The 19,998-nt window shown below is 54.3% G+C and overlaps 1 protein-coding gene across 2 annotated transcripts in view; it reads right to left on the minus strand.

Annotated features, from left to right (window-relative positions):
- Positions 1-19,998, minus strand: part of DPYSL3 (dihydropyrimidinase like 3) — a 39,088-nt gene that overhangs the window by 11,811 nt on the left and 7,279 nt on the right. Inside the window, exons 1-6 of one of the 2 annotated variants that reach the window (XM_040604740.1) lie at positions 12,918-13,068; positions 5,724-5,812; positions 3,209-3,393; positions 1,991-2,155; positions 1,774-1,835; positions 1,296-1,376 (exon numbers count right to left, since the gene is read on the minus strand). In XM_040604740.1, the coding sequence (XP_040460674.1) occupies positions 1,296-1,376; positions 1,774-1,835; positions 1,991-2,155; positions 3,209-3,393; positions 5,724-5,812; positions 12,918-12,956 (621 nt within the window). In that variant the 5' untranslated portion in view covers positions 12,957-13,068. Of the gene's footprint in view, positions 1-1,295; positions 1,377-1,773; positions 1,836-1,990; positions 2,156-3,208; positions 3,394-5,723; positions 5,813-12,917; positions 13,069-19,998 lie in introns of those variants that run through there. The other variant, XM_040604739.1, reaches the window with a different exon arrangement.

Raw genomic sequence — 19,998 nt, forward strand, 5'->3', positions numbered from 1 at the left:
AACGATAACAGATGTGTTGACAGCTGTTGGAGGAGTGTATCAAAGGATGAGGCTTCACAGCAGGTAAGTGCTGTGTGTTACCTCCTCTGACACCTTCTCTGCTACAGTGAAAGCACCAAGCAAGGACTTAACACTCCTAATGTGTCTTGCTCTTCGTCAAACAAGAAGCACTCTCTCACCACCCACAGCACATCGGTCTGAAGTCTAGAGCTCTGCTCATGTCCTATTTCTGTTCAGGCCGTGCATCACATCTCTTCCCCTGCAACCTCCTCTCCCGTGTTGACCAAACTCCAGAGAAACACACAGCCGCCCGGACCACTGAAAGTAAAATGGACTGAAATGACGAGTACAGAGAACAAATCCTCTGCTTTCTTCCTGGGAACCACCACCAGCAGATGACCACAAGCATCGTGTCTCTGTGCTAACAACACTGAGCTCCACACCAGCCTGTGATGTTTCCATCAGTCCTGACAGAAGGAAGCAGTTCCCAGGGCTGTGAAGTGCTACCAGCTATTAGTTTTGGGGCATTTTGTGGTTAGGCTGGTGCTGAAGTAGAGGTAAGCTCTAGGCAATACAACTCCTCTGATCACTCTTTGTATCCATGTGAAAGTGCCATACAATTGTGCACTGCAGCTCTAAAATGTCCAAAGAAAAACTGACTCTTGTAGTCTGAGAGGATGTTCAAAGAATGCCCTCTTAGTTCACACTCCTTCAACTCCCAAGAACGAGAGACAGGCAAAAACAAGTAGCTGCAGAGCATAACTGAGCAATGTCTTCTCTGTCTTAATGGAAATCAAAACATTTGGACTTTCTCTCATCCAGGACCAATTAAAAAGCAGCAGGCCAATACAGACCACCTACTTACCCACCCAACCACATCCCTCATAACAACTCCCTCACAAATCCAGCTCCATTAGCCGGCTGCTTGCTTACAGCAGGGAGAAAATTCCTCTCTTGCTGCAGCACTTCTCAATACACTTTCAGTCTCTCAGTTAATTATGTGCAAGGCAAAGGTCTCCACCTCTCCACACTGAAAAAAGAGCTGTGGCTGGAGTGAACATACCATACTTGAGAGCCTGCTCTCTTCCATTTAAATTGCTAGTTTGCTATTTCAGATTCATTTATGGACCACATACAGCAGAAAATCTTGGTAAATGTGATATTGCTGCTCGAGCAGCAAAGAGATCACCTAGCAAAAGACATCCATGCAGCTGTAGTCATTTTGCTAATGTCCCACACCGAACCTGCCTGGGACAGATTTTCAGTCCCTGCATACCAGAAGAGCAGTTAGTTACCTGTGCAATTATATCTCCATTTTCAGCATGAACTTGAGCTATGGCACCCAGTTCTGCCAGGCAGCTGAATATCTCGTACAGCTGAAATGGAGACAAGAGAAACTGATGCCAAGCAAGCAGACTGCCCAGGCTGCGCATGGCCGTGGCACCCCCCCCACCCCCCCACGGCACCCCCACGGCCATGGCCCCGCATGGCCCCTCAGCCCGCGGCGCTGGCAGTGGCAGGGCCTGCTGTGGGCCAGCTCTGGCGGTGCCAGGCGCCGCTCTCCGAAGACCATGGCTGCCGGTGGATGCTCCTGGTGATCTCCAGGCCAGACCCCTGTCTCCAGCCGCAGCACAGCATCTGGCCAGCCCACCACGGCCACAGCCTGGGCGGCCCTGCAAAGGCGGAAGAGGAGAGGGGCCGCCTGCCACCCCAGCCTCCCTGTGCCCCCGCGGCTGCCGCCCCCCGCCGCCCCTCGTGCCAAAGGCATCTCACCTCGGTGTTCGACATCTGGTACGAATCCTTGTAGGCCATGTACACCATGAAGGAGTTAATTCCTAGGGGCAGAGGAGAGAGGGGTGAGCCAGGGCTCTCCCTCCCGCCAGCCCCTCACAGGACAGCTCAAGGCTCCCAGCAGGCACCGACAGCATGGCCACCCCTCAGCGAGGACGGGGCTGGCTGAGGCTGGAGCTGGGAGCGGCGGGCAGCAAACCTTTCTCCTGGACCAGGGTGTGCAGCTCCTGCCGGACGCGGTCGCTCCAGCGCGGCATGTCCACATGCAGCGCGTAGTCGCAGCAAGCCTTGCCGTCCGCCCACTCCCGCCACCGCTCCAGCGCCTCCACCAAGCTGCTCTCGGGCTCTGGCACCACGTGGTCCACTGCAGGGGCACAGCGGGGGCAAGGGCTGGCAGGGGGTCCATGCCCCGGCCACCCCACCGCAGCCCTGCATGCTGCCGGCCATCCCCACGAGCCCAGGCTCGTCTCCTCAGCAGCCGCAGGGCAGCTCCGAAGAGGTCCCCATCGCTGCCGTGGTGAGCCCTGCTCCTCTAAACACATTTATTGGCAGGGAAGCACACAGAGCCTTCGCTTAATGGCCCCTGGCATGGGACCAGGGGCTTTTACAGGCTTCTGCTGAGAAATCAGCTGATAGCTGAAGGATCCTGTCCTTCCTCACCCCGACTTCCACCCCATTAACACACAGCCTCCTCCCACGCCACAATACTAATGCACCTTTTGCGGCCCACCATGTAATCCTCATGCCCTGCCACAGTCCATTTCGCACAACTTATTCTCTTGGCCCAGGGGGAAGGAGAACCGGTGCGGGGAGAAGAAACCCAGTCCTTTACTGGAAGGATGAACAGTTGCTCCTGCATCCCAAGAAACCCTGCGGTGCATGCAGCTGTGACCATTGCACAGCATTAAAACCTGGACCTCAAACCAGTGCCCAGCAGTGGCCCTCTACAGGGCAGGACCTCAGAATTCCGTTTCCTTTTTCGTTAGCACTGTTTATTTCCAGGCAGTGTGAGATGCCAGGACATTGCTCTGTTCCTCTGCTCAGAGTCATCTGAGCATCATGCTGCCCTATTTTTATTTAACAAGGAAAAACGTTACGCCATTGTTCCTTTTTGAGGGTCCCAGTGGCACAGTGGCTGCAGACAACGAAGCACTGCAGAACATCGGATCTGCAAGGGCAAGGGATCCTATACAAATCCCCTGTCCCACCCCTTCATTATTAATAAGGGTCCCAAAGATTCATCCCAATCCTCGCTCTCTAAACTGTAATGACAGAGATCGCAGAAAAGATGAGCGCGCACTGTCATGGACCTTTTAAGCAAAGATGACTGAGAAAAGCAAAGAGAAAAAGAAATAACTGGGCAATGTTCTGAGCATGCTGGGTGCTGTCATGCACAGGACCTGCCTGCTGCACTCACTGATCATGGTGGTGCCACCAGCCAGGGCTGCTTTCGTTCCTTGGAAGAAATCATCCACAGCTGTCATCCCCTTGTATGGCATCTGCAGGCGAGTGTGAACATCAATTCCTCCAGGGATCACCATCTTCCCGTTGGCTTCTATGGTTTTGACCCCTCCAGGGACAATCAGATTGTCTCCGATCTGCCTGATGAGATGACACCAAGATGAGTGAGCCCCCCACAAAGGACAACCAGCCACAACATAAGCAATGAACAGTCCAGCCAGGTCCGCTCGCGCCGGCAGCAGCAATGCCACCCTCCTTCGCGCTCCCAGACCTGGCCTTGCAGGAGCCAGCACAGTCAAACCACCTCACCTTGCAGCAAAATGCACACTTGTCCAGCTTGCTTAAACCTACGATTTGCACAGTCCAGGGGTGGCTGCCATCTGTCTGACTGCTCTAGTGGTGTCTGTGATGAGCCCTGCTGCCCGGGGCAGGCACAGGTTTGGGGTCGCTGGGGAGCACGGTCTGACAGGCATGCAGATCTCTGCAGCGTATGGTGTGAAGCTGCCTAGGACACTTCGTACCCCACAGACTCACAAGTCAAGCTCCTGCAAGCATTGCCAGTGTAGCAGTCCTACCTGTTCACCGAGGGTGCATGCTCACAAAACCCAACACCAGCCCTGTTTCCAGTAAGCTGCACCCCTAATCTCTCCTCTCCCCCGTCCCTCTGCCCACCTTAAGTAAGGCTCAAGTCTGAGGCTTACTTACAAAGATGATTTCCCACTGTAATGCCACAACTGCTAGAGCAGCTCAGGGCTCATCAGGGACTTGTAACGCTGCTCACAGCACAAGGTCCCGAGGGTAAAGGGAAGCCTCCCTCCAGGAAGCTGGGGAGGAGCTCAGCAAGTGCACAGCGCAGCCCGGCTGGGCTCGCAGCACCGCCTGGAAGTGCTGGGCTCACTCTCTTCGCAAGGAGCGCAGCCAGAGCCCTCCCCTCTCACGCTGTCACCTTCATGGCCCTGAAGGACACCTCTGCTATCAGCAGGGCCATGCTGTAGTGAAGGCAGCTAAAATCCCAAGTACCTAAAAATATCTTCTGAAAACAGGAAACCTAAAAAGTTCCAGCATACGTGTACTCCTAAATTAAAACGCCACTATAGCTCTCTGGAGTTTGTACTGTTCCAACACACAACAGTCTCCCCCCTGGATGTACTCAAGACCTCCTGCAGGCCAGGTCACCTGAACCTGAGGGCTCCTTTCACTCAGCCCCCTGCCCCCTCAATCCCTTTATCTGTCCATATGTAGCACTCAGCCTTCAAATCTCTTCTTTCAGAAATCCTATTTTCATCAAGCCTTCCTCAGTCTTCCCTGAATAAACCAAGACAAAAGACAAGTTGGTTTTAGTGGAAAACATCTGATTTCCTTGGGATACTGGGGAGGTAAATGAAGAGCAAATTCCATTTCTGCATTTCATTCAACCTCAGCCCTTTGCAGTTTTTTTTCCTTAGAATAACAAAAGTTCTATGGACAGAACTGCTGGCTCCAGTGTCCTCACAGCAATAAACCAGCAGCTCTTTCCACCACCTTTATTGAGATGAATCCATCACCAAAGGATTTAAAACTGCTTGCTCTATTCTTACCAGAATTCACTTGTGAGAGCATTTCACTTCCCAGGCAATGAGATTCTGTGACACACAAGGCTGCAGATGAGGCCAAGTGATTTGCTCAAGGATACCTAGCTAAGTCTGTGCCATAGCAAGACCTGAAGCTGGCTCTGATCCCTGCCTGGGCACAAGTACTAGTCAGTCGTGAATGCTCTTGTCCACTAGCTAAAAAAAGCCTCATAAAAATACAGTCGCACTGCTTGAAGTACTTCTCTGCTGCTGGATTTGTTAAATATACCATCCTGTTGGAAGGCTGGATATTTTCCTCTTACCATAGAGCAAGCAACACCTATTCAAGTCTTCCTGTTATGAACTATCACAGTTCTTTTAACTCACCCAGCTTGGGGTCCCAACATGATGCATTTGAACTGCAGCCTTTAAACACTGGAGTTACCACTGCACCTCTAAAACACACACAAAGAAGCTGGGGGGACCCAGAGGTTTGCCTGCAATTCCTGAAAATCTCGAGGCTGCAGATGACCTGCAGCACAGCACTGTCCTTGTTAGTGCTAACAAATGGGATCTTGTGGGGGGTTATTCAGGCTAATAGTGTTAACACAGAGCAAAACAGGAGTCAAAGATAAAACTTGTTCCTGGTGCAATTAAATACATCTTTGTTGTACAATGGACGCTGGATCACGAAGTCACCAGTCTGACTGCAATTCAGTCACTGGACTGACTGAGTAAACATGTCAGGCAATCATGTATGTGCTCACACACATTGCAGAGAGCTGAGCCGCTAACCAGAGCAGGCTATCAAGTTTTACTGGCTAGCAACTTGGGTACAGACCACATCCACAAAAAACCAATAACCATCCAACTTGAAGCTGATTCAAGGGGAGATGGAGATAACAGAAGCCCCATACTTACTTTATGAGGCCATCCTCCACGTAGATGTCAGCATAGAATGACTGGTCATCATTGACTATTCTCCCTCCTTTAATAAGGAGACGATCACTCTGCGAAGGAAAGAACAAGCAGCTGTCAGGAGCAGGCAATACAGGCACTTCTCAGCGGCCAGGACAGTGCCCTTACTGGATGCTCTCCTGCATCAGTCAGCTCACCCAACAGCCGACACTGTGGAAAGCTCACATCTGTACCGACACTTGAAACGACAGGGCAAGAGCAAGGACTGAAAAACCCCCACACTCCTAGGGCTGTGTCTGAGCGGAACAGGTGCTGCCTGTTCACCTGAGACAAAGAGCCGCAGGTGAAGGTGACAGTGCTCCCCGGCCGCTGCAGGCAGCACAGGCGAAGCACCACTATTTACAGCAAGTTTGTCACTAGGGGCGTGTCCTTAAATCCTATCCAAATACCACACAAAATAAGTTGCATTAAAGACGAGAATGTGTATCTCTCTAATCTGTTATCACCTCGCAAAGACCACTAACAGGACAGGCAGCCCTGAAGACGATGCATCTGCTGTTGGAATCCATCCCGCCTCTGCAATGCTCGGGGTAGTCCTTCTGAGCCGTTTCAGAAACGTCACAGGGCTACACAAGACCCAGAAGACATTAAACTGCATTCCCGACTCATCATTTACCACCTCCTCTGTTGTCCTTTCTACTGACCTAAAGTGGCCAGCAGCCTTCTCTGAAGGAGCGCAGCTGGATGGTGGGGAAGCGCCCAGACCACACCGGCTCTTACACCCTTCCTGTACACACGCTTTTGGACCTGGGCGCCCCAGCGTACGCTGATGGGAGAGAACGGACCCTGTCCTGTGGGGAACAGACCCTGTCCTGAGGAGCTGGGAAGGCTGAGGTCCTGCTCTTCTACCTCCACCTGCACAAGTCCGAACACCAGCTGCAGGCAGGGCAGGGGCAAGCAGCCTGATCTCACACATGGCTACCATGAGTTCAGGTGACATAAGCCAATCATGCTGTTCCAGAGAATATGCACTTCCTGACTGCTTAAAACATCTCCAACGACCCTCCAGCTCTAAGCTCCCCTTACCTTCCCCCTCTGCTCCCCGCCCCGGTGCCCACAGCCCAGGTTTTGACAGGTGAATACGACCTGTTCCACAGTCCGAGCCTGGACCGCGCTGACCAGAGCCTTCGAGCAGGGCTCACACGCCAGCCTCGTTCTGTGAACCTCTTGCACAATTAATTCCCCTACAGAGAACTGGGTTTGTTCTTCATCCGCTGCCCCTGGGGTGATTTCTAGCAGTATCACCACAGTGGTGGTAATTTGCAGTTTCCTCCCTGGCAACAGAAGGATGCAGGAGAATCCCCCCACATCCCTGCAGCTTGCAGCAGCCAAAGCGAGGGGAGACCGTGAGCGTTTTTACAGCAATCTCATCCACACAGTCGAGACAAAGAAACTGGGTGGGGAAAGGATCAGAACGGTCGGTGCGCTCAGCCCGGCAGCAGCTCAGCGCTGGCATAGGGGGAAGAGCCACGGTCTCCCCTCGCTTCCCAGGCAGGTGCCTGCCCACAGCTGCACCCATCGATGAGCAGCACCCCGAGTCCCAGCAAGGACTTACCCCCCCCACCCCCACTCAGCACAGCGTAACGCTGATCAGGAGCCTCGCCCCTCACCAAGAAAAGCGCACGTCCGGATTGTTCCTGTGTTCCCATCCGATCCACCATCCTCCCCGACGAGCAGACCTGGGGTCAGCTCCCCTCCTCCCCCAGAGGTCTAGCAGAACTGTGCTGGCTAAGCGGGGGTCTGGAAGCAAGGGCATGTGGCTGGTCACAGACCTCCCTGCGCAGCTCCCTTAAACAGCTAGCTTTAACAGATCACAAGCAGCACATGATGATACCGGCCTCAACTAGCGACCTGGGGGACCATCACCACCTCTCACCTGCAGCTCTTTGCCTCAAGTACAGCTGAGGCAGGAGGACAGCTGGGTACGTGTTGGCACAGGAGTCCCAGACAGCCAGATCTCAGCCTGCGCTGCATCTCTGCCCATCATCTGCAGGTGATGCTCAGCTTTGGGGCTAAGGACCCCAAGCACAAACAAATGCTATTGATGAGCCACCGATTCTCCTTCCCCATCACAGGACACTCGTCCGTTCTTTTGTGCCAATCCAATTGTCGACTCACTAACAATACTGTAATTTTAAGTTCAGAAATCCCTAAAAGAGCAAAGCGTGACCACAGCCTGCTTATAGCCTGTCAGTGACAGGGGACAAGCAGCTGAGCCATGACTCCCATGCATGCAAATGATGAATATTTAAGTAACAGCACAAGAAACATAGGTAGAAACTACCAAGCAACAGTATCAGGTATCAGCCACACAAGAATCAGGGTCACAGTCAAAACACAGAGAAGGACTCATTGTTTTGTATTTCAGTCAACTGTACATAGTTTCTCCCACATAACCCCTATGCCCTGGCAGACCCTCCTTGGCTTTACCTAGCCTACGTAGTGAGAAAAAAAATGGGAGCCTACCTGCCCAGATCCAGTAACACAACTGGGCTTCCACTTTTTTTTGCCTTGTCCTTTAAACCTGCCCAACTTGCTTTCCCAAAGGCCCTGAAGCTCGTTCTCACTAGAGTGCAGAAGCACCAGCAAATACTGATGCTGGCCTCTTCTCCCTGCGCATGGGACAAGACAAAGTGAAGGGAGACAGGCACAGGCAGCGCGGGGGCAGGAGACCACAGCACTTGACAATTACTGAATAAACTGTTAATATGAACTCAGAAAATATGCCTGCCCACAAACACAAATGGTCATTCTGTGGCAGATGTGAAGGGCTGCTCAGTGCTAACTCAGTGCACAGAACGGTGAGGTCCTTAATGGCTGGGGCACAAACAAGGCGTTCATTCAGGGGATCGGGCACTGCCAGACACCCCCCGCGCCCACGGAGAGCAGGGCTGCATCAGTGCCTACCCACCAGCTGTGAGGAAAAAATATAATTAAATAAAATGAGTAAAATCCAAGTGACACCACAGCTACAGGCTCTGGCATCATTCAGGAGGGCACCCAGATGCCAAGAGGCAGGGGAGCAAGAAAGGAAGAGGATGAAGCAGTTAGGAGGAAACAAGTGGAACTTAATAGACAGGCTTCTGCAGCACACACCGCCAGAGCAGCCTCAGATTACAGTAAATGCACTGTTTCCCCTGCCAGGGCTCATTTGTGCGTCTCCACACCCACCACGTCTCCCCGCCAGGCAGTGTTGGGCTGTTATCAGCCACTGTCAGCAGATGGAAAAGCCCTCTTGCACCCTGCGCAAGGGAGCACCTTGCTTGCCGGCTGGCAGAAGCATGGCAGGGATGGGGGGGGGGGGAAGGGGGGGGGGCGAGCATGCCCAGGGGCCATGCCTAGCCGCCTCTGCCTGCACACAGCACGGGGGGACCAGCCTCTGTGCAAAGGGTCGGGCATGCCAAAGCAGCAGCATGAGCAAAAGGTGCCACACGACTGCACCTGACCGCTGGCACTGACCCGTCGGGCACGCCGGGTGGGTCTCCTCCGCTGACTGTGGCTCAAGTCTCCACACAGCCAGGGACAGCCCATTTGTCATCAGTGTGGTACCCTTCATGAGCATTCATTTCTACAGGCACAGGTGCTGTCCCACAAGGCCAAGCCTTGCAGCCTCTCCCCAGAACAGCTCTGCCAAAACCTGGTGGGATCAGCGCCAGCCCCGACACCCCTGCCCTGCTGGGAAGCCTTTCTGCCCAACGCTCCCTGTCTCTCTGCCCATTGGCATTTGGGATTAAGCTTTCAAAACCATTACCCATTCCCTCATGCCCACACTCTGCTCCTGATGCTCTTAAGCATCACCTGGTCATTTGAGACCCCAAGGTATCGGGGGGTCTCTTAACATTTCTCAGCGTGACACTGCAGAAGGGAGGCAGCAGCTTCCAGAAGGCTGCTGAATCCAGCCAAGAATAGTGCTCACCTTGTTTGCAAAGCCCAAGGGCATAATTAGTGTAGCATGGAAGCAGGTGTATGGCTTTATCGCCCTTTCCCTTGTAAAAGATACACTAATTGCAACGGTGTTTCATCAGTAGCTGGATGTCTCCTTACTCATGTACCACATGACAGCATGGAAAAACCCCTGGGTGGAATCACAGGGACAGCCAGCCAGCTGCCAGCTACACCCAGTGACCCCCCCAGTCTGTGGGCATGGTCAGAAACACCATACTGATCGCTGCCAGTTTACCAAAATCTGTCTAGTCAGTAACTGAGGCTTTTCCCCCTGCTTGCACCTCATACAACATACTAGCCGTCCCCGTGCAGACCTCATTGTCTTTAGAGGTGCCAGAGACATCACAGAGATGGTGCTTGTGGGCTCTGACAGGGTGGTTGAACAGGACAGGCATGGCTTACACCAAGAAAAAAATATGGTAACTCCAGTCTACCTGGGGTGGGGAAGGTTTCTGCAACCAAAACACAAAGACTGGGCAATTTTGATTCAACTGACAGCTCTGTTAACAGCTACTTTGTGAAACCAGGGCAAGGCATTTCACCACTTCAGGCTTCCACCTTTCTTTCCGCAGGGGTAGGAAAACATACTGTGGACAGCAGGAGAAGTATTTTGATTGTATCTCCAAACAATCAAGGAAAAGGAACTAACAAAAAGTCTCTCAATAGACACACAAGGTTTGAAATTACTACTCTCCTGAGGGGGGCATCCCAGCATCAGCACACATCTGGAAAGTAATACTACGTTTACTGGTCTCTGATGCACTATGCACAACCTAAGCCACAGTGAAGAACAACACTTACATATCAAGCTGATGAAGCAATCACGGAGAAAGCCAAAAGACTCAGTTAACCTCTTCCCCATGTTTTCTCCACATCACAACCAACAAGTATGCCCACGTCCTGATCTTCCTTCAAGGGCTATGGTCCTGCCTGTCACACGTAGCTTTTGACTAGGCTTTTACAATTTAGTTTGGGAATATTTACCCCAGCAATTTATCTTGCACAAACACATGCACCCCTCACTCATGCTCCTGGCTTCTCCACTAAAATGGCTGTGCTAGAAAATACCAGAAATCGCTGCAAACAGATACAACAGGCAAATTGTGCTTTTTCACGTTATTATCAGAAACTAACTATGAATTCTGACTGCAGCACTGTTGTGTACGACAGGAAGGAGTGTTTGCACATCTCCAGAAAATCACTAGATAGTTCAGACAATAGCTGTCAGGAAGTAAAAATCCTCAAATTACCTAATTCCCACACAGAAGCCAAACCTGCTTATTGCTTGGGCGACCGAAGTGAGGAAGGCACCACTCCCTTCATATGCTATGGGGCTCAGTCACTGCTTCAGCGCTATCAGCTTTGAGATCTATAGGTGAGTCACCTGCCAGCACAAGGTGGCTCCTGTAATTCTCTGTATACTGTCATGCTCCCCAGATGTGATGCTTTAGATGTTTCCAAGGTCTCTGAGATGTCTTATGTTCTAATGGCACAACACAGTCCCCAAAATCTCTCTGTTAACAAGCAGAGCTTAGCTGACAATCTGCCGTGCCCAGAAGCTGCTATGTGTCTGGACATGCAAGAACAGATTCCCGGGTGGAAATCTAGGAAGAATTACTAAAAATAAATATAAATATAAATAAAAATAAAACAATCTGCAGAAAGGGACAGGAGAGGCTTTGTTCTACAGGAGACACCGTAGCTGAGATTTTCTTTCTGCCATTCCTTTGAACCAGAGAAGACCACCCAACACCTGACTTCACTTTGTTGCTTCCCTTGAGCCTCAAAGCATGGGTTCGGGACATACGGGTCATTTGACCAGAATTCCAGAGCAATCCCCTCCACCCCAACCAGGACACGATAACGCTGCAGAACAGGGCAAGTGAGTCCCAGAGGGCTGCCACCAAGCTGCAACAAGTCAGAGGAGAGAGCTACCTGTAACATCAGCTACACAGACACCGTGCGTCCGCAGCACCTGCAGCCTCAGCAGGCTGAGGAAAGGATTTAACATGGAGAAATAAAGCAACTGGTGAGATTCTGTTACCACTGAGGTGAGAAAGCTCCTGCCAGATCCCAGAGGAGCAGGAACAAGCCCTGCATATTGTTAAAGCGTATCATAAAGGTCCTTGCAGAAAAGGCCCCAGAGAATGGGAGAACTCCTACCTGCAGCAGTACTGTTGTCAGCATGGTGGTCTAAGGATACAGAAAAGACAACATGTGTGAAGCGGTAATACTGCTTAAGAAAGGAATTCAATCTGGATTGACAAAGGGATTTCTTTTTACAGTGGTAATGATCTTTGCGCTTCTTTGGAGTGCATTGTTCACATCTGTAGATTAAAAGGAGTAACGGAACTCAAGTGCTTTGTTTTCCCTTTATCTTCAAGGGGCCAAATCTGTCCTCAGGAGGAAAATCAGGAGCTATGCGAAGCCAGCAAAAAGCCACTTACAAGACGAAAGCCCCGCCTGCCCTCCCCGAAGAGAGCCCCGTGAGGCTGCCCTAGGGGGGCCGGGGAGAACAGCCGCCCCGCGGAGGAAGGGACAAGCTGGACCAGAGCCCGGCAGCCGAGGGGGTCAGCGCTGCCAGGCACCGCGGGGACCCCGAGGCTCCGCACCGCCACACAGACCGTGTGAGCCAGCGCCCTTCTCCCAGCCGTGCCGCGCCGTGCCGGCGGTAGGTGTGGTCCCTGCGCTACTGCGCCAGCCAGGGCCCGCTGCACCTGATGCGGCGGCACCGGGGCGCAGCTGGGGATGCGGCGGGCGGCACCGAGCGCGGGGAACGCCCTGCGGGCCGGCCGGGCAGCCCGCCCGCACCGCACCGCACCGCCCCGGCCCCGCCGCGCCCCGGGAACGGCCGCCCGCTCCCCGCCGCCGGCCCCGCTCGGAGGGGCGCCCGCCCGTGCTGGGCTCGCCGGGCTCCGCGGGAGGCTGCCGCCGCTCTCCCCTGGAGGACGGGCAGCGGGTACCGCCGGACACCGGGGCACGGCTCCGCCCAGCCCGGGCTCACCGGCGGGGCCGGGGCACCTGTGCGGGCGGCGGGACGGGCCGCGGTTCTTCGTCTGCGCGCCGCCGCCGCCGCTGCTCCGGGCCGGGCCGCCTCGCAGCCGCGCCCCCCACCCGCCCCGTGCTCCCCGGCGGCCCCGCGGGGCGCTGCGCACCGGCAGCGTGTCCCCCCCCCCCGCCCGCGGCACCCACCGTGATGCGCGGGATGTTCTTCTTGCCCTGGTACGACATGGCGCGTCCCGGCCCGGCCCGCCTCGCCGCCGCCTGCTCTGGCCTCCGCGCCCGCTCCGCACAAAGGCGAGCCCGCGCCCGCCGCACGCCGTGCCAGCCGCCACCGGGGCCCCCGCCCGCCCCGCCCCGCCCCGCCCAGCCCACGCCCCCCCGCGGCCGCCAGGGGGCGCCCGCCACGGCGCAGCCGGTACCGGCCACCGGGTACTGCTCCCAGTGCAGATAGTACCAAGTATTGGTTACTGGGCACCGCTCCCAGTGCAGCTGGTACCAGATTCCAACTACTGCTCCCACTACAGCCAGTACTGGGTACTGGGCTCCAGGTACCCCAGTGCAGCCGGTACCACATACCAGGCTGTGGGCACTGCTCCCAGTGCAGCCAGTACTGGGTATGTGCTCCCTGTACTGGGCTCTGGGTACCGCTCTCAGTGCACTGGCACTGTCCCACAGAAAACTCCCCGCGCACTGACCGGGGCTTGCCACCCTCTGCACCTCAGGTGCTGGGCACCAGCACCCAGTGCCACGCATCCAACTTCGCCCATTGCACAGCCGGCACGTAAGTAAAAGTGAAAGAAATCTCAAGAAGAATGGATTATTGGGTACTGCTGGAGTGCATCTGCATCACCCTAAGCTTTCTTTCACAGGCACACGAATTGGAAACATTTAAAAAATAGTAAAATGCACTGGAGGTCTGACTCCGGGATTCTTGCATCCTTTGTAAACACTGTGCCCGTCAGCAGTACTGAGGACTCCTGTATCCCCTCAGCTGTGATCTTGGTAGGAAGGTTTAAACTGTGGAATTGGTTACAAGTATCCGCGTGTGCCAAGCCGGACCATGCTGGCCTGGGACCCCCCCCGCCAGCCGGCCAGACCACCCAGCCCGAGTCGGGGATGGGAAGGACTCGCCTGCCCTCTCCTGTCTGACGCGGTCCGATGCTGCCGGCAGGTCCCGCACAGTCACGGCCGGGCCTGAATCCTGCTTGCTCTCCCAGGCCAGCTGCGCCTCCTCTCACGTGCAGAGCTCTGAACACCATCAGCAAGATCCTTCTACAGATCCTGCTGCTAATGGTGTGCCATCTGCCAGCCACATCCCACAGCTAACCAGGCACAGGCATTGCTGTAAATCCCATTTCTAGCTCCTGCTAGAAAAACAAGCTGCCTGACCCAGCCCTCCCTTAAGTTCACCTTCCAAATTAGAACCTAACTATGGTTTGCAAGGGCTGCGGGACCCCAAAGAGCACCCTGCTCCCCAGCGCGTGCCTGGGCAAAGGAATCCTCACGGCACGACCCCTGGCACTGCAGCCAGCTCCAACTGCCACAAGCGCCAGAGAGGTGGGTGATTCCAGTGTGGACTGTCTGGAGTGCCGGCTCTGCTGCCGGGGTTCAGGGGAGGGTCACGCTCAACAGCATTAATCATACGTTCTCCTTGCTGAAGGGTTTAAGTACATCGATTGGTATGGCAGCTCTCCCTTACCAGAAGCTTTGATGTCTCTACTGGCTCAGAAACCCAGCCCACAGCTTTTATTACTCACCAAGTTTGTTATTCTGTGTGTGCTTCCGATTAAGCTCTTAGAAAGTTTACTGGATACATAATTTATTCTAAACCCAAAAGGCATTCACCAGCTTAAAGTGAAAGTCATCAGCTTCTCTGTAACCTACTCATTACTGCCAGGATATCTGCACGATCGCATGGGCTGCTTGGCCCAGCTGGACCGCTGCCTCCGGCCTCCGTTCCGTGCTGCCTGTGAGCTGCTGCACACCAGCACTCGGCAAGACCCGGGCTGAAAGCCTTCCCACTCCTGGGTGCACCCGTGGGCAAGGAGGTGTCTGCAAGCGCCGGGAAGGGAACGGGGAAGCAGTGCTGCGCCAGAGCCCCTGCAACCAAGGAGCGTGCCAGGAGGAGGTACGGTAGCAGAGCATACTGTTCTTGCCATGATGCTGCAACGCTTCAAGAACAGGTCCTGGTCTCTACTGAAATTAGACTGGGTGGAGCTGGGACATGAGGAACACCCTCTAACCCCGTCTCCAAATCTCCTGAAACTTCACTCACCCATTTTCCAGAAAGTTTAAGAGTATCCCTGTGCTGTGTGGTACCATGTTACTTTGTCTGGAGCCAGTAACAGAAAGAGTAGCAGTTAATAATAGATAAAAGACTACACACACAGATTCTGCTGACTTGAGCACTTAAGACACTTTCAAGCACTGAGCTTGCATCAACCCCCTGGATGCTGGCCAGCCACGGTGACTTCAGACCCCTCTTTCGAAGGGATGCGCTTTCCTTCTGGTTGCTATGTGACACTCACACAAATAGAGTAAAACATGTTGTCCTGGGCCCAAAACATTCAGAATGGAGAAAGATTATATTTTTTTCCATAGGACCTCTTCCAAGTGCAGTCCGAAAGTTGTTACTTGCATGCTTCGAAACATCCTCAATAAGAAAGCTGGTCAATTTGAAACTTACTTTAAAATGGCAATACTCTTACAGCTCATAACCTCCTCAGAAAGACCTACAGGGATAACATGGCACTACACGTTTGTGGGCAGCCACGATGGGTGACAGGAGCACGGTGAGGAACACCAGTGGTGTGAACATCGAACAGAAAGCACGTGCTGTTGCAAGGACTTCGTCACCGAAACAAACCCAGCTCTGACCGTGGCCCACCAGTGCTCAGCAGCCAGGCCACACACCTGTTGGAAAGATGAGGACTGTGCTGACCCAGCCCTAGTGCACAGGCAGAAAGCAGATCCCACCAACCCCCTGTGACTGTGATCAAGCAGCTCTTACAGACGGACACAACTGAGGTACAGTGAATATAACCAGACAGGGAATAATCAGGGCTCAAATGTCATCATGTTCAGTAGACTTGCCAGGACAGCCTGTCCCCATGCACAGGGTCTTCTCCTCCCCATACATATTCTTGACATAAAACCATCCCCTCTCCTCTCCTAGCAAAGGAGCTTTCAGGACCTGAGCTTCCTCGGAGCAGAGTGAATCCGAGGGATGGAAACACCGCAGCTGGTGCGCTCTCTCCAGGTGGAACTCTGGCAAGATGTGGTGTCTCAAGAGGCTGGTCATGCACTCCTACCCAGCACACCAGGAACTTCCACCACACACAAACTTCAGAGAAGCTTTTCTTGCACTTGTGCCCGGAGGAAGGTGGTTGCCGACCCAGAGCTGTGGCTCTTCCTCCACACTCCTTTGTGCCCTTCCCACTGGGATCCATGGGGTCACCCTTACTTCTGTGGGGGAGCCCAGCTCCAAGTGATGAGTGCTCACAAGCATTTGACGATCATGCTGTTCAGTGCTTCTGGCTCCAGCTCTCCCAACCTCTGATGCTCAACTTGAGAGCCAGAGCTGGAGGAAACTGGGAAGAGAGCCCACTGGCTCTGTTACTGAGAAACACAATTACACCGTCTTTCACACCATTCCCACCATCCACACCATCTCCCAGAGGCAATATGGAGCTCTGCAGCCTTGCAAACTCCCACTCTGGAGCAGACATGAATGGGAAGGAATCAAACTCAGCTGCTGGTGCTGGATGCACATGAGGTCTGCCAGGAGGCAGCAGGAGACTTTCTTTATGTTGTATGAGGCAGGCGGTGGGCACTGACACAAGTTTTTCCACAGTGGAGCAACTGCTGAGTTTTTCTCCTGGCTAGAATATACATCAGGGCTTTGGCAGTGGAAACAAGGAGGGAAATCAGCAGATGCATGGCCTGAAACAAACTAAACTTCCAGGTCAGCACTGAATGTTTTCAGGTAGGTGTTACCTCCACTCCAGCTGGATTACCATAATTTCAATCACCTGTCCAAACTGACATCAGGGTGGGTTCAAGCCAGAATTTATCTGCAGCCTTATTAAGGATTAGAGGTCACAGCAACTTCAGGTCCATTCCCTTCTTTCTCCTTTGGACTGAAGGTGATGCCTTCCACAAAATCCTCATGAGGCAGCTTGCAGAGCCTGTCTGAGATGATGCTTCACAGCGGGTAACAGAGGCTCTGTAAAAGCAGAAGTCCCTGGAAGGTATTGCCCTTGGCCGTCAGGAGCCCACAGTGTGTCCACAGCAAACACCGAGACAACAGCCCTGTCAAAACATCAGTTTCCACCCGGTGGTCTGGGGACACCTTGAGGTCTGTGGGCTGCCTGGCGCTGTCCCCATGAGACCATGGAGAACCGGGCACGGACATACTCAGGTGGTTAAAGCAGTCGGTAGCCTGATGCCCACAGCCTAGGGACTGCAGCCACACCACCTTGGGCTCCCAGCTGCCCCTCCTTCACACAATGGGATCTCAGTGCTTTAGACCACAAAGACTGACCGGTCCCCACACTGCAGCTGGGAAGTCTCGTCCCCATGGCACAAGCTCCTGCACCCTGCGGGCGTGCAGAGGTGTCTGGCCAAGGGAGAAACTGCTTCATCTCTTTGCCAGAAATAAATCGGGTTGAAACCAAACATGTCAAATGGAATATGCTAGTGTGTGTACACGAGTGACTGATGCTTCAAGGCCAATTAGTTCAATTACAGCCTGAACCTGCAGAGCAACAAAGTGCCGGTGACTTGGGTGGCTCAAGACGTGCTTTCCTTCCCCTGGTGCCAGGGCCGGCAGGGAGCCGCCAGCTGTGGGGGCTGCAGGACTAGGCACTGCCACCGCCCCTGTCCCTCTGCTCGGCATCGCTGCCAGCATCAGCAGCACCTGGGCGAGACACCTCACCCCACAGCTCCAGTGGGTCCTCGCCTCTCTCTGGTTCCTCCCTTCAAAGGCAGGATGGAAATGCGAGAGCCCAGCAGAGCAGCAGGCATTCCCTGGTTTTGTTACTGATCATGTGCATGAAGGGCAAAAATTGAATCTGCAAACTGCCTTGGGAGCGCAAGGGCTTAACACCTGGGTGAAGAAGTAGGGTCCAAATGGTCCAGTAAAGAAGCGGAAGTAGCAGAGCATACAACCAGGCTTGGAGGAAAAAACGAGGGTGCCCCGAGAGGCGTTTCATTCTCAGTCAGAACTGTTCTTCCCCCACCCAGCCCCCAGCCCGGCAGAGCCACCCAGTGCCAGCAGCACGGGGCTGTGGTGGATGCTCCTGCTGCAGCACGTCACCAGAGCACAGAGCCAGACCCTCTGCAACCCACGGCTGGTGCAGCTGCTGGAGGGTGCTGCTGCCACCCTCCCTGTCCCGCCCTGCAGCCCTTCTCCCACCTGCCTGCACCTCTGACAGCCCCAGCCCCACTGACATGAGACCCCCAGGCCAGACAGGGTCCTCCCTGCAACACTAAGAGAAGGAGGCTCTTGGCCAAGTGGGTGGTGCTCCAGGGCACCAAAGAAACGCTCAAAAATAACTCTCCAGTCTTCAGCTGTGAGCAGAGAACCTGCTGCAGGCTGCTGTGCTGTCACAGCAAAGAGCCACATGAAAAAAGGAAGCCCAGGGACATCAAGACCTGGCTGCATCCCCTGCGGGAGGTCCGACACCCCTGGCCAGCAGACACGGGGAGCACACAGGCACCCCTTTCCAGCTGGAAAACACCAGGCTAAGGAGAGCTCCCCTCTCCAGAGACACCTCTAACACTGAAGGCACCTGGCTGGGGCTGGCTCAGCTCACTGGAAGCATCATCTGTTTTACATCCCAGAGAAAACCAGATGCTGTAAACCACAGACGGACCCAAACCCCACCCACGAACAGATCCAGACTCGTGCCACGTGCATGATAAGTGCAGCTGCAACGGTGGCACAGCTCTTCTCCCACATGGGATCAGAGCACGTGCTGCATCCAATGATGGCACCTCAGTCCCTTCTGCCTGTCTCCCCACTCCTTCATACATCAGTCTGATGCAAAGGGAAAGTCTGAGCCAAATCAGGGTCCCTCCTCACTTCTTTAATGTGTGTGTTGAGGAACAAGATTCTTATTAGGTTCAGCTATTTCACCGTGATGTTAAAGGCACAAGCTGCTGCTTCCTTTCTCCACTGACACACAGAACTTCTGCGAAGCTTTTTTGTGCAGTTTGAACTCACTTCACCCTAGCAAAAGCACAGCCATTGCAACCCACTCTGCGCGTGACACGGAGCGGCCTGCAGACAGCTCTCTAGAGGTGACTGCCGAATCAGCAGCTACCCAAGCACTTTCAGGCACACCAGCCACCCGTTCCACTGGCCCAAGGCTGGGACAGGGTCTTGGCAGGTGCCCGAGCACACAGCAAGGATCTCGGGTCAGTGCTGTGACACAGCACACATCCTTGTGCATCCACGACAGGTACAGGGATGCCCTAAAGCTCTCCCTGGAGCACTGCCCCAGAGCCCTGTAACAGCCGCAGGCACCAGTGAAGCAGGATGCTATCAGCAATCATGGCAGCTACAAACAAAGAGAGCACAGCATGCCTGGCTGCTTTGTCATCTCATGATCTTTAATCCAGCATCAGTGTTCTTGAGGCCTGACCCACGGCAGCACGGCTGGGGACGCAGGCTCTCACCACACGAGGTAACAACCCCATTCTTTAGGACATATCCCGCAGCCCCCACGACGACACCTGCAGCCACACCAGCAGCCGGCCGGGGCAGTGGGGTACCATGCTGCAATGGGGACCATGGCGCACAGCACCCCCCCTCTGGAGATGCCTGCTCCCGCTGCGGGCAGCTGCATCCCTCCCTGCTGCACCCCGGCTAGAGAAGAACGCTCACCCTGAGACGTCATCCCTGGCAAAACGCTAAGGCCAAGCCTGGAGGCTTCCACTTCATACTTGGCTCCCCCCGTGGGGTGAGCTTTGGCTACACAAGAGCATCTGGATTTCCACTGAGATGACTCAATCCCCTCAGAGCGCAGGTGGGCCAGCTGAGCCCATGAAATACAGGTACCAATCTCGCCTCTTTAGGAGCAAGGACTAGAAAGGCCTGAGCTCTCTGTTCGGCGTCAATTCTCCCCTCTCAGCTGAACGGAAACAGCCGTCACTGGATCCAAATCCATGTGCTGTAAAATGGAGTTCAGCTGTTCCCAGCAGAGCCATGGGAAAGATGCTGCTGGATCCGACCCACAGCCAAGAGCCAGCCCAGCGGAACAAGCCA

The sequence above is a fragment of the Falco naumanni genome, chromosome 8 (assembly GCF_017639655.2).
Source record: "Falco naumanni isolate bFalNau1 chromosome 8, bFalNau1.pat, whole genome shotgun sequence".
Lineage (NCBI taxonomy): Eukaryota > Metazoa > Chordata > Aves > Falconiformes > Falconidae > Falco > Falco naumanni.